The 13,989-nt window shown below is 36.0% G+C and overlaps 1 protein-coding gene across 7 annotated transcripts in view; it reads left to right on the top strand.

Moving 5' to 3' along the window:
* Positions 1-13,989, top strand: part of Rabgap1l (RAB GTPase activating protein 1-like) — a 595,699-nt gene that overhangs the window by 22,071 nt on the left and 559,639 nt on the right. The window contains exons 1-2 of one of the 7 annotated variants that reach the window (XM_006250106.5): positions 2,500-2,554; positions 3,339-3,408. Coding sequence is in view for 2 of the 3 variants with exons in the window: in XM_063272351.1 (XP_063128421.1) it covers positions 2,552-2,554 (3 nt within the window). In the remaining variant the exon portion in view is untranslated. 7 annotated transcript variants of the gene reach the window in all.

Below are 13,989 nucleotides of genomic sequence, written 5' to 3'. Positions count from 1 at the left end.
TGTCATATCTGCAAATAGTGATACCTTTATTTCTTCTTTGCTAATTTATATCCTCTTGATCTCTTTTTGTTGTCTTGTCATTTGAGTACTATGTTGAGTAGATATGGGGATAGTGAGCATCCTTGTCTTGTTCCTGATTTTAGTGTGATTGCTTCAAGTATCTCTCCATTTAATTTGATATTGGCTATTTGTTTGCAGTAAGTTGCTTTTATTATGTTTAGGTATGGGCCTTGACTTCCTGATCTCCAATACTTTTAACATGAAGGGGTGTTGTACTTTGTCAAATGCTTTTTCTCCATCTCAGATGATCATGTGGATTTTTTCTCTATGTTTGTTTATATGGTGGATTACATTAATGGATTTTCATATATTGAACCAACCTTGCATCCCTGGGATGAAGCCTACTTTGTCATGGTGAATGATGGTTCTGATGTGTTCTTGGATTCAAGAATTTTATTGATTATTTTTGAATCGATATTCATAAGTGAGATTGGTCTGAAGTTCTCTTTTTTGGTAGGTTCCTTGTGTGGTTTAGGTATCAGAGTAATTGTGGCTTCAAAGAATGAATTAGGTAGTGTTCCTTCTGTTTCTATTTTATGGAATAGTTTGAGGAATATTGGTATCAGGTCTTCTTTGAAGGTCTGGTAGAATTCTGAACTAAATCCATCTGGCCCTGGGCTCTTTTTGGTTGGGAGGTTTTTTAATGACTTCTATTTCCTTATGGGATATGGGCCTGTTTAGAAAGTTTACCTGCTCTTGATTTAACTTTGGTATGTGGTTTCTGTCTAGAAAATCATCCATTTCATCTAGATTTTCCTGTTTTGTTGAGTAGAGGCTTTTGTGATAGGATCTTAGTATTTTTTAAATTTCCTCCACTTCTGTTTTGTCTCCCTTTTCATTTCTGATTTTGTGAATTTGGATACTGCCTCTGGGCCCTTTAGTTAGTTTGGCTAGGGCTTTACCTATCTTGATTCTCTCAAAGAACCAGCTTTTGGTTTTGCTGATTCTTTGTATTGTTCTCTTTGTTTCTATTTGGTTGATTTCAGTCCTGAGTTTGACTATTTCTTGCCTTCTACTTCTCTTGGGTAAGTTTGCTTCTTTTTGTTCTATAGCTCTCTGGTGTGCTGTTAAGTTGCTAGTATAAGATCTCTCCAGTTTCGTTACCAGTGTACTCAGTCCTATGAATTTTCCTCTTAGCACTGCTTTCATTATGTCCCATAAGTTTGTGTATTATGTGTCAATATTTTCATTAAATTCCAGGAAGTCTTTTAATTTCTTTCTTTATTCATCCCTGACCAAATTATTGAGTAGAGAGAATAGTTCAGTTTCCACATGTATGTGGGTTTTCTGTTACTTTTGCTGTCATTGAAGACCAGCTTTATGTCATGGTGGTCTGATAGGATGCATGGGATTATTTCAATCTTCTTGTATAGGTTGAGGGTTGTTTTTTGACCAATTATGAGGTTGATTTTGGAAAAGGTACCATGAGGTGCTGAAAAGAAGGTGCATTCTTTTGTTTTAGCATGAAATGTTCTGTAGATATCTGTTAAGTCTATTTGGTTCATAACCTCTATTAGTTTCACTGTGTCTCTGTTTAGTTTGTTTCAGTGACCTGTCCATTGGTGAGAGTGGGGTGTTCAAGACTCCCACTATTATTGTGTAGGGTTCATCGTGTGTTTTGAGCTTTAGTAAAGTTTCTTTTATGAATGTGGGTGCCCTTGCATTTGGGACATAGATGTTCAGATTTGAAACTTTCTCTTGGTGGATTTTCCCTTTGATTAGTCACACTTGGTAACTTTTGGTTGAAAGTCTATTTTATTGGATATTAGGATGGCAACAAAAACTTGTTTCTTGGGACCATTTGCTCAGAACACTTTTTTTCCATCCTTTTACTCTGAGATAGTCTCTGTCTTTGTTATTGAGGTGTGTTTCTTGTATGCAGCAATATGCTGGATCTACATTTTCTTTATCTATTCTGTTGAGGAACATCTAGGTTGTTTCTAATTTCTGGGTGTTATGAATAAAGCCACAATGAACATGATTGAGTAAAGTGTCCTTGCGATAGAATGGAACATCCTTTGGATATATTCCTAAGAGGGATATTTCTGGATCTTGAGGTAGATCTATTCCCACTTTCTAAAGAACCACCATAGTGGCTGTACAAGTTTGCACCACACCTGCAGTGAGGCAGTGTTCCTCTTGCTCTACGTCCTCATCACTTGTATTATTGATCTTAGTGATTCTGACAGGTGTAAGATGGAATTTCAAAGTAGTTTTGATCTGCATTTCCCTGATGTTGAGCATTTCTTTAAGTGTTTTTAGCTTTTTAAGTATCCTCTATTGAGAATTTTCTGTTTCCAATTTTTATTTTGATTGTTTCATTCCTGAAATAATTACCCCACGAAAGGGTGTTGGATTTAGTCAAAGGCTTTCCCAGCATCTAATGAGATGATCATGTGGGTTTTTTCTTTCAGTTTATATGGTGGATTACATTGATTGATTTTCATATGTTGAACCATTCCTTCAACTGTGGGATGAAGCCTACTCTATCATGGTGGGTGATCTTTTTGAATTGCCTTTTTTTTTAAGGACTTTCATCATGGACTTCTTAGGTTGTAGTGGCCAGAATTGGATCACTTCCTAGCTTAAACTACTTATTGGTTAGCGTGATAAAAGCCACCCCTAGGACTGTGACAGAGGAAAGAAGGATCACCATTTATAAGCATGTGAAAGTAAAGGAGGTTTACTATAAGTACCTTACTTAAATTATGTAAGAACTCTGCAGATGTAAATAAAGAGATAGGTGAGAATAATTTATTACTTGTGCAGGGTGTGGGACAGGGGAGAAGAGTACTGCCTCCAACATTGTGACAATTAACCAGCATTAGGCTTTGTTGCAGTTTCCAATTTGTGAAAATATCTAAATACAATGATGAGATTAAATGAGGAATAAGTATAATTGTAATAAATATCAGGGGAGAACAAATGTCCAGCCTATAGAAATTTGACTGTAATAGTGATGAGATAGTTGTGGTGTTGATGTTGATGACTAAAGGAGTAATCTGCAAAGCCAAATTTGGATGCAGTAATATACCGATAAGTAATCCTTTGGTCTATCTTACGTATATATAACTCAATCATGCTGTTGTAGTGTCAAGGATATGGGCAGTTGAAAAGATTCAGAAAAGGACAAGGAAAGGAGAGATGCATAAAGGAAACACAGCACAATGGCTAGGGTCTCTCTCCTCAGGTTTGTAAAAAGAAAGTTAATAAATGCTCTTAATAGTGGCCCTCCAGCCTGTAAAGAATGAGTGTGAGTGATTTCCTGTCTCTTCCAGGAGCCCTAGAAAAGGAAATTGAGATTACAATATGCTTCCTGGTTAGAAGTTCAGTTTCCTGACTGTAAAGGTAATTCAGCATGATGCTCATAGAAAGATGACTGGTTTAAAGTTTTTGTCAGTAGATAAATGAAAAGGCAAGACCCTTAAGTTAAAAAAAAATATATATATGTACACACACATATATATATATACACACATATATATACACACACACATATATATACATATATATATATATACACACATATATATATATACATATACACACCCACCCACCCATCCACACACACACACATATACATATATATATACACACACACACGCACACCCACACCCACCCACCCCCACATATATATATACATATATATATATACACACACACACACACGCACACACACACACACACACACACACACACACACACATAGTATAGGTAGTAAGCACTTTTGGAAGCTTTCGAAGCTGGGATGTAGTTTTGTTCTAGTCAGGTTCTGCTCTAACACCCAGTCTCAGCTTGTCTTACCTCATTTGAATGAATCTTTGGTAACACTTTGGAGTTTTGGAGTTATTTCAAAAAAGTTAAAACAGCAAAACACGTTACCTTTATAATTGTGTCAACTTTTTTTTTTTTTTTTTTTGGTTCTTTTTTTCGGAGCTGGGGACCGAACCCCGGGCCTTGCGCTTCCTAGGTAAGCGCTCTACCACTGAGCTAAATCCCCAGCCCCAACTTTTTTTTTTTTAAAAGACAAGTCTTACTATATAGCTCTGGTTGTTTTTAGTTTTCTAACTGCCTTTCTCTATATGGCCAGATACATTTTCTTAAGAGCTTTTTTTCCCCCCGAAGAAAGAAACCCTGGGTCATGGTGGCATACACCTTTAACCTTAGTACTCAGGAGGCAGAGGCAAGCAGATCTTGATGAAGTCAAGCCCTACCTGGGATAAATAGGAAGTTTCAGGTTAGTCAGGGCAAGGTAGTGAGACCTGGTCTCAAAACAAACAGAAACTGACAGAAGTTACCTATATTTCTTAAGAACAAATTGACATGTGAACGTCTCTTGTGGCATATTCTAAGGCCCTTTATATGAGTATGTTTTAGAATTGTGTGACAGACGGCAGATGCCCAGAGCAGCATGCTTGGGTCTTCAGACCCTCACACGAAGACCTCCCTCTGATGTGGCTTGAGTGAATCTGAATATGATAGTGTGCTGTATTTAGACCAGCATTATAGTATTGCTTTCTTCACATTTTGTTAGGTATTGTATATTTTTATTTATTTTTGTGATATCAGTGATCAAACCCAGGGTCTCACACATGCTGGACAAGCACTCTACTACTAAGCTATGTTACCAGCCTTTTCACATTCTGTTCTCTAACAGTGAGCCACTACTCAGAACTAGGAGGCAGAGGCAGAGGCGAGAGGCCAGAGGGCAGAGGGCAGAGGGCAGAGGGCAGAGACAGAGGCAGGCATATCACTATGAGTTCAAAGCCAGCTAGAGACACATAGTGAGACTTCTCAAAAAAAAAAAAAAAAGACTCACTAAACCAGTCCACACTCAAGAAGATGGAAACATTGTATTTAATTTTTGAAGTGAAGTGTATCAAAGTATTTGTTGACAACTTTTAGAGTTACCCTCCAGTGTACTTAGTAGATACCAGTCAAGTTTCTGGAGAGACCAGAAGAATAGACTGAATTGTTTATGTTTAAAATAGCAGTGTTGTAAAAGCTGTTCTTGCATAGTCTCTATTACTAGAGAAACGTCGTAGAGCTGCAGGACTGCATGTTTCCACAGGATTTAGTAGGTCAAATAGCTGAACTACCACTCTTAGTTATTTTTCTCATTGCTGTGACAACCCTGACCAGAGCACCTTAAAGAAGGCAGGATCTATTTTGGCTCACGGTTCCATGACATCAAGGCATGGCGGCAGAAGTCAGAGGCAGCTTGGTCGCATTGTGCTTATAGTTAGGAAGCATAGTGTCCATTTTTCTCCCTTTTTATTCAGTCGGGTGTCACAACCTGTGGACTAGTACTCCTCATGTTTAGGGGGTGTCTTTCCACTTCATTGAACCTAATTTGGGCAAACCCAGAGGGTTGTTTTCATAATCCTCTAAATTTCATCAAGTTGATGGTTAATATTAACCACCACAAACACCCACTTTATTTATTCCTTTAGTTTGTGGTAATAGCAAACTTTTAATTTTGGCATTCAAATAGCCACATCTGAAGATTGGGGGCCAGGAATTCAGATAAGAGATGACATGCAAAGCTTGTCTTCCTTGGTCTGAGTTACTTCACTCAACATGGCCTTTTCTAACTATTCATTTATCTGCATATTACATGATTCCAGTCTTTGCTGAGCAGAATAATATTCCATGGTGTATAGGTACCAGTTGTCACTATCCATTGCTGATGAAGGACTGTCAGTTTGCTGTTTTGAGTAGAGGAGTAATGAACACTGCTGAGCAAGTGTCTGGAGTAGGGTGTTGAGTCCTTTGGGCACATGTTGAGGGTAGTATAGATGAGTCATATGGTAGATTTCTTTTAAGCTTTTTGAGGATTCTCTCTATTTATTCCCCGAGTGGCTGGACTAATTTACTATCCCACGACAATCTGATACCATGCTCTGGTCTCCATGGGCACCCCCCCCCACAAATGCACACATACAAACAACTTTAATAAAAAGTACATTTATTAATATTTGTTAATTGCATACAATATATTAAACATTTGGGGTATTAAAGTTCAAGTAAAATTAGTCACTTTATTGGCAGCCTGTGAAATATTCTAAAATAAAAATGTATACTTTCAACTACACATTATTTTGATTAAAATATGGAACATTAAGATTATATATTGCTGATATAGTACTGAATACAAATTTTATACTGAAATTAATAGAAACTTAAAATGTGTTAAATGTTTATCCTTTTATAATTTACATTTAAAAATTGATACTATGTTGAGATTTCTGATCATCTTGGGGGATGTTTTAAAAATCCCACCTTGTAGGAGGTCATAGGCAATTAATAACTATATATCCCAAAAATGTAATTAAAGTTGTTCTTATGACTATAAATGTAGTGATTCTTGTTTTCCCCAAATAGTATAATACTAGAACCAGATAATTAAAACTATACTCATATTTTATAATTTTATTTTTGTTAAGCCTTAACATCTGTTGCTATTAGTGAGATGTGTTGGAGAACAGACTCAAAGACATTTATAAAGGGTTTTCTTTTAATCAAAGTATTGTTTTTGCATGATCATATACTTTGACTTGTCAGGGTTTACATTTTATAAAGAATCGTGTGCAGTAAGAGTTTAGTGTCTCTTATTACATTAAGTCTGTGGTAATGCTTCTCTGTGGTGGGTGAAGGAATTAGCATTTTAAATCCCATTAGCTTTAAAGTGGATTTGGTATTTGTTTGTATGGGTCATACAATATAGCTCAAACCTTTTTAAGTCTTTTGCTGGAGTGATTTTACTAGACAGAAGCTAATTTTGTCTTTACAATGTACATGTTTAATCCATTCTTTCGACAAATCTCATCATGTTGGTTTATGTTCTTTATACCTTTTAATAATACCTTTTAGAGGACTGAACAAAATGAAATTGTGGGAAAAATAGTTGTGACTGACATAGACATAAATAATTATGTGGCATGCTCAGTACTAGAGTTGAAATAGAAATTAAAGAAATGTTGTATATATACTATATAGGAAATGATAGAATTTGGGGAAGTTGGAGAGTTCCAGATTTGTTAATCCAAACCTGTAATTATTGCATTTTGCAGCTTCTCAGTGTTTCTTATAACATTTTGAAAATCTCAATTTTAAGAATTTGTTTTAAGAATTTGTGTAGGGGTTAGGGATTTGGCTCAGTGGTAGAGCGCTTGCTAGGCCCTCGGTTCGGTCCCCAGCTCCGAAAAAAAGAAAAGAAAAAAAAAGAATTTGTGTGAATTTTTATATTTGTTTTGTGTTGCTTATTTAAATACAGAACTATCCCAGTCAGTGAAAAATACCCTACTTGTCTATTAATTTTAGAACTAGAATGAATGAAGGGATATGACATCAAATGACAGTTTTAGCATCCACTTTCTCTTTCTCATTGACTCCACTGTGCTTTAGTTTCTGCATGGGGATCTATATAGCTGGTTTGAGAAAAAATCAAAACTGGCCTTTCATATTGTGGGACTTTACATTCTTGTTGTCTGTAGTGTAACCACGAGTAGAATTGGTATATGCTATTATACATTGGGTTAATACTGAGTACCCACACTTATTTGGGAGGAGATCATGTAGTAGCTGCTCATTAAATGTTGATTATCCACTTTTACCATCCTCTACCATGTTCCTTTTGCTTTTTTTGACCTTGGTGTTAGCCCTGGTGTTTTGTTTGATCTTTCTATTTGGTGCATCACAGCCAGCCTGCTTTCTGCCCTCCTGGCTTTTATTAGTAGTGAACAGAATGATATTAGATATCTAGAGCATAACTATAGAAACTTATGGAAAAACAGAGACAAATTTGGAGTGGTCACTGCCCAGGGCATAATCACATTTAGCTTATCAGAATAAACAGAAGTCTAAGAAGGTTCCTTCATGAAGAAAGGGGAAGAGCTGAGTATGGTGACCAATATCTCTGATGGAACCCTGGAGGCTGAGGCAAGCTTGGAAAACAGACAAACAGGCAGACAAAGGAAAGATAGCCCAGATTGTAAACATTAGGCTGTAGCACCGGTAGACGTTTTAGTTTTTGAGAGTAACAAAACCAGATGACTTTGATTTAATCTTTTTCCTAGTATTAAAAAATTAAAGCAAGTAATTTGATGATTTCATAGTCATGTAAATATGTGGTCAAGAGTAGATTTATGAGGTTTGAGTGGTAACTCTTCCAGAGGACCCATGTTGGATTCCTAGCATTCACAAGGTGGCTCACAACCATCTTTAATTCCAGTTCTAGGGAATCTGATACACAGTGTCTATCCCCCAAAGAATATGATATGCATGTGGTGTGCACACATACATGTAGGCAAAATATCCATATTTACAAAAAATACTAAAATAAAACATTTAAAAATAATACCTTTATAGTGAAACTTTGCAAATAAACATACAATTTTTGTTACTGGCTTAATTTTAAAATGGCAATATTTATTCCTAGTTCTTTTGATGTTGACACTGTGTGAAATGGAAATTTCTGGTTTCTTTTAACAACCCAATCATGTGATGTCTTTCTGGAAGCTGTCTTGTGAGAGGGAATGTGATGTTTTGTTAAAAACAGATACTTGAGAGGACGCTTGATGTTTAGACTATAAATGAAACCACACAAACAATGAGAGGACGCTCTTGTATCGTTACACCATGCAATGTTTTGTTGGTCTTCGTTGGTCTTCACTTCATGGAGAGAAATGTGCCAAAGAACTTCTCATGGCTGATTCTGACTGCTTATCCTGACTTGGCAGAGCCTTGCTGTTTCTGCTGGATTGTGCTACTGATTTGTGTTTGTTGTTTGTTACTGAACTGGACTGCTGGTATCCTGACAACAAGAGTGGAGTTGCCCAAAGGAACTACTTCTAAACAGGCCCACAACACCTTTAACCTTTTTTCACATAACTCCAGTAGGTGGGTTAGAAGGGAGGTTGAGGCATTTAAGAACCCTAAATAAAGTGGGTTTTGAAAAAAATCTAAGTTTTCAAGCATGTGTCATTAGGGATAGCCACTTGATTTTATGCACCATATCTCTGTAATCATACTGTCAGTTTGAAGTTGGAAAGACTAAGTTACTTTTTCACTCCTTAAAGCTCTTAACTATGAACAGAAATGGGAATCTGCTATAATGTCAGACACTGATTAATTAATAAATGATATCTTTATTAGTTTTGATTCAGTTTTAGTATCTAGAATGTTCAAGATGGAGTGCTCTTATCTGGTGAGGTTGGTCCTTCTCTGTCATAATATGGCAGAAGGTATCAGGGAGAAAGCACAGGAGGATGAGGAAGAAAATGGACTTCAGTATCTCTTCCTTTATTACTCACTCACCACTCATAAGGTAACTAACCTACTCCTGAGATAGTGACATTTAACTTATTTGTGAAGGCTGAATCCTTATTACCCAATTAAGGTCTTTCCCCTTAATATCATTAAAATAGCAATTAAAATTTGAGATAAGTTTTGGAGGGGACAGTGAAGTCACAGAAGAAGCCAAATGTGGGATAAATGTGAGTAGCCAGAAGTGCAGTTCCCTAGCCAGAAGTGTGGTGAGAATGACAGAAGTGCAGTTCCCTAGACAAGTGAGAACTCCCACACAGAACAGAAAACAGAGGGTAGAGATTTTTATTGCAGGGAGTCCTGACACCCTTATTGTTGCAGTCATTTCAGCTGGCAATCTTGGACAAGAAACTGGCAGACATGTTTATGACCACTTATGCACATCTCCATAACACTTATGCACATCTCTCCCAACCAACAATTACTCTTAGATAGACTGTCCAGTGGGCAGCCATTTCAGGAGGCAGGTGACTACAAGTGAAAGTGATTTGTCTGCCTCAGCTCTGGATTCCGTATTTACTTAGGAATGTTAACCTAGAACAAAGCATTCTTTTTAATATATTCTTCCATTTATACAACCACAATAAAACTGGCTAAGGGACTGTTGGAAATGTGAGTGAAAAGATAAAATTACCAGTATCATAGGTTAGTAGAAATACTTTAGTAAATAGTAATAAAATAGTAATTAGTAAATATGAGTTTGGGAGACCTATTTTTAATAGATGCACTGAAAGTTTAAATCTTTAAAAATGTAGAGGTGCCACATCTCAGTGCATAGTTGTGGCAATTATTGTATTTCTAAATTATGCCATTAAAATGGAAAATATCATTTATTTTCTCAAAATAGATATTGTTGGGGTTGGGGATTTAGCTCAGTGGTAGAGCACTTGCCTAGCAAGCGCAAGGCCCTGGGTTTGGTCCCCAGCTCCGAAAAAAAAAATAGATATTGTTTCTTTGAACTACTCATTTAATGAAATAAAAAAGCTGTAATTGTCTTTATGGCATTTGGTTAAGCCTTTATGTTACAGATTTGGGGAAAAAAAAAGAAAATCACGCGGCGTGCTAACAGTAGGGTTTGATTTTCTTGTGAGAATGAAATCACAGGAATATTCTTCTTGTTTTTAGAGAGAAGAAGTATGTAAGACAACTGTGACTTAGTCTAGATGTTTTGTTTCTTTTGACATTTGAAATGCAAATTTTACAATTGCACATATTTGCAGTAAATACTGTGGTGTAATTTGAGCTTGTGGATGTTGTGAAAAAGGGTTATTAATAACAGGATATAGCAAAATTACAAACATTGATCTGACTAAGTATCTTGTAGAGTCTTAATGTGCAGTAAATGCTTGTTATTGGGCTTCTTGCTGTTCATTCGTTGCCCAGTGTATTAGAGAGAGCCCGTGGTGCTCCGTTAAAGCACGCTTAGGTGTAGCTAGTTTGTTTGCTGCTAGGTGGTGTAAGGGTCAGTGGTTTCTATAGTTCTGTATTGTTCTTTAGGAAAAGGCTTCTGGAACTTTTTTGGGAATAGTTACAATTTACGGATTTGGTTTTAAAAAGTACATGAAAAAAATCATTTAATGCGTGGTCTCTCAAGTTTCCTAAGATGTCTCAAAGGAGGAAATTGAAATCTGTTCTTGGTTTACAGACGTTTGACATGTTTTGACAAGAGTATGAAAAGTTTAAAAAGGCTTTATCTTTTCTTTTTACAGAACTTTATTTCTTGTTACTGATCCACTGCGTTAGGTGTTGTTAAAGTGCTGTACTTGGGTTGTAATGAGAGGTTGATAGTATCTAGCATTTCATGCACAAATTGCTAGGTGATCTGTGTGAGTAAACAGTTTGAAATGTGGAGAGAGGCATAGACTGCAAGGAGGGAAGTTACTGCTGATCTTCAAAAAGGGACGTTTATGTGTACAGTTTGCTCTGCTGGTTTCTGCTTTTTTATCTTGAGAGCAGTTTACCGTAGAAGAAAAGATAGTTATTTTGTAATATTAAAATATCTTATATTTTATATATGTATAATTTTTATGTGTTAAACAAAATTGGGGGAAAATACTTAACGAGAAAGGTAATTTTGATACAAAATGCATGAAATTTTATTCAGTTCCGTGGTTGAGCAGCAGTAGAAAGGCCTGGACATTTGACCCATGCATGGAGATATCTATGTTTCCAGTGTTTGGGAGGCTCGGGGTAAAGTTGGTGAGTGTGGAATGGAAGGGAATCTCTGCCTTATTTATTGTCTTTAAGAAAAAATAACAATAACAATAACAATAACAATAATTTTGCTGTCTATTAGGAAGATAATTAGTGGAATTTAGTGGAGAAATGCCTTTTTACTTTGTGCTTAGTTACTGATTTATCATTGTAAAATTATCAGGTATACATTTGAGGAAAGGTGTTACTTATGAAGCAGCGTTGCTGTGTTTGTGGCTATACACTTATTATCAGAATCATTAGTTTTATTTTGTATTTATAATCTGTTTTATGATTCTTATGGCAGAGATAATTACTGTGGAATTATCTCACTGTAACTATAGTAAAAGAAATGCCTTTGGTTAAACTGAATATCAAATCTTGTAAGAAGTGGTTAGAAAAAGCCAGCATTTATCTTTCTGGCATAAATAAGTGAAAATAACAGGGAATAATGTATACTAACCTTGAATTTATTAGCTGATATTTGTATATTTGTGAATTAAAGGTTTTAGACATGAGTGTTTTTAATACTTCAAGTTTAACTATTACTTTATATTTTATTTTAATTTTTACATGATGCTATAGATCAAACTTCTGATATTACAAATGCTAGGCGAGTGTGCTATCTCTTCCAGTCGTGTAACTGTGACTTTAAAGAGTGATGTAGCTACAGAGGGGCCTAATTAGTTTCTTTACTTATCTTATTTTGCATGTTTTATAATTCTTATCATGGTATTGTTTTCAAGATAACTAGATTTCCCTATGTCTTCCTTTTACCTTATATTTAAAGAATCTACTTAAGTACAGAGTAAAAATTGTTATTATGATGGTTGTTGTGTAAGCCTTGAGATAAGATAATCTTATTGTTTCCTATTTTGATCAGGTATGAAGTTCATCAGACTATAAAGGTTTTTTTTTTTTTCCTGAGAGCTTGAAATTATTTTTTTTAAGAGACAGAGCCTCCTTTTGCTCTAGTTGGCCTTAAAATTCCTCTGTAGTTTAACATGACCTAACTCCTGATCCTACTGCCTATGTCTCCCAGGTGCTAGAAGGACAGGCATGTGCCCTTATGAAAGTGGTTATAGATGAATTGGTACATAAAAATTAGTCTTGCATGTGTGTAACCTCATATAAAAGATGCATGATTTATATTCTGCAGTGCAAGTTAAGCTCTGTTAGGGAACTCTGTCCAGCTTCATACAGATGGGTGCTTTTATTTGAATACTATACTTCTAGTTCTTTTTAGAGAGACAGTCTCTTTCCTGTCTGTTTGTCTATATGTCTGTCTACCATCCGTCCATCCATCCATCCATCCATCCATCCATCCATCCATCCATCCATCCAATCATCCAATCTCTTTCTGATAGCCCTGGTTGTACTGAATGCTGTGTAGACCAGGTTAACCTTGAACTGATGTTTATTTTATATTCATGTTCAGTAACAGGCTGAGACAAAGGGTTTGTTCTATATGGGTTAACAACATTTGTGGAGTCTGAGGAGAATGTTTCGGAAGTTCCAAAATTGTTTTCTGTATTTAGAGAGTACAACCCACAAAATATATACAATGATTTGTTGTAGGTAATATGTTGTATGTACCTGAAAAGCCTATGGATTGATTCCTGTTTATATTCTCAGCTTATTGTATTATGTATAATACATGGTTGACTTACAGTAAATGTTTGAATGAATTCATGATATTCACATTAAAGATCCTTTGATAGCTTTTGGGCAAGTATTATTTTTCTTCCATTTTTGAGATCATTTAGGAATTATGATACATCATATTTATTGACTTCATTATCTCAAGGTTGGACAGATGTAATTAACCATTTATAGAATATTTTACGGTATCCACTGCCCCATATTCTTGCACTTTTTCTTTTTAAATAGTCATTTAAGGATTGCTCCGATGTTTCAATGTTGTGACTAGTTTCAAAGAGACTAGTGTCTCATTTCCAGTTCCTTCTAGCTTTTAACCTCAGTATAGCTATGCTCTGTCTCTGCCCTCACCTTCAGGTGATTCACATCTCATCATAAATTCTGTAGTTTTGAAAATAGGACATGACTGCTTCTTCGGAATAGATAGAGATTTCTGTTCTTGGGTGAGTCAATCCTTCTTTTAGTCAGTCTGTCCTTTTAGTCTATCCATCCTTCCTTCTTTCCTTCCTTCCAATTTCCTATCTTCTTCCTCTCTGCCTGCCTGCCTGCCTTGGATGTACTGGGGAGGGAACCTAGGACCTTGTGTTTGTTAGGCCAGGGCTCTCCTACTGAGCATCGTCTCTCATCCTTACTTTAACAGTTAAACTCGTGATGGAACAGGAAGCTCCTGGATGAGCAGTTGACAAATAGTAACATGGCAACTGTTGAATAATAGCAACTACAGTGGCTGACTGTTTTCTAATGGGAGAG

Source organism: Rattus norvegicus, chromosome 13, assembly GCF_036323735.1.
Source record: "Rattus norvegicus strain BN/NHsdMcwi chromosome 13, GRCr8, whole genome shotgun sequence".
Taxonomy (NCBI): domain Eukaryota; kingdom Metazoa; phylum Chordata; class Mammalia; order Rodentia; family Muridae; genus Rattus; species Rattus norvegicus.
The sequence above is the reverse complement of the archived record's forward strand: the minus strand, read 5'-3'. Positions and strand labels throughout refer to the sequence as shown.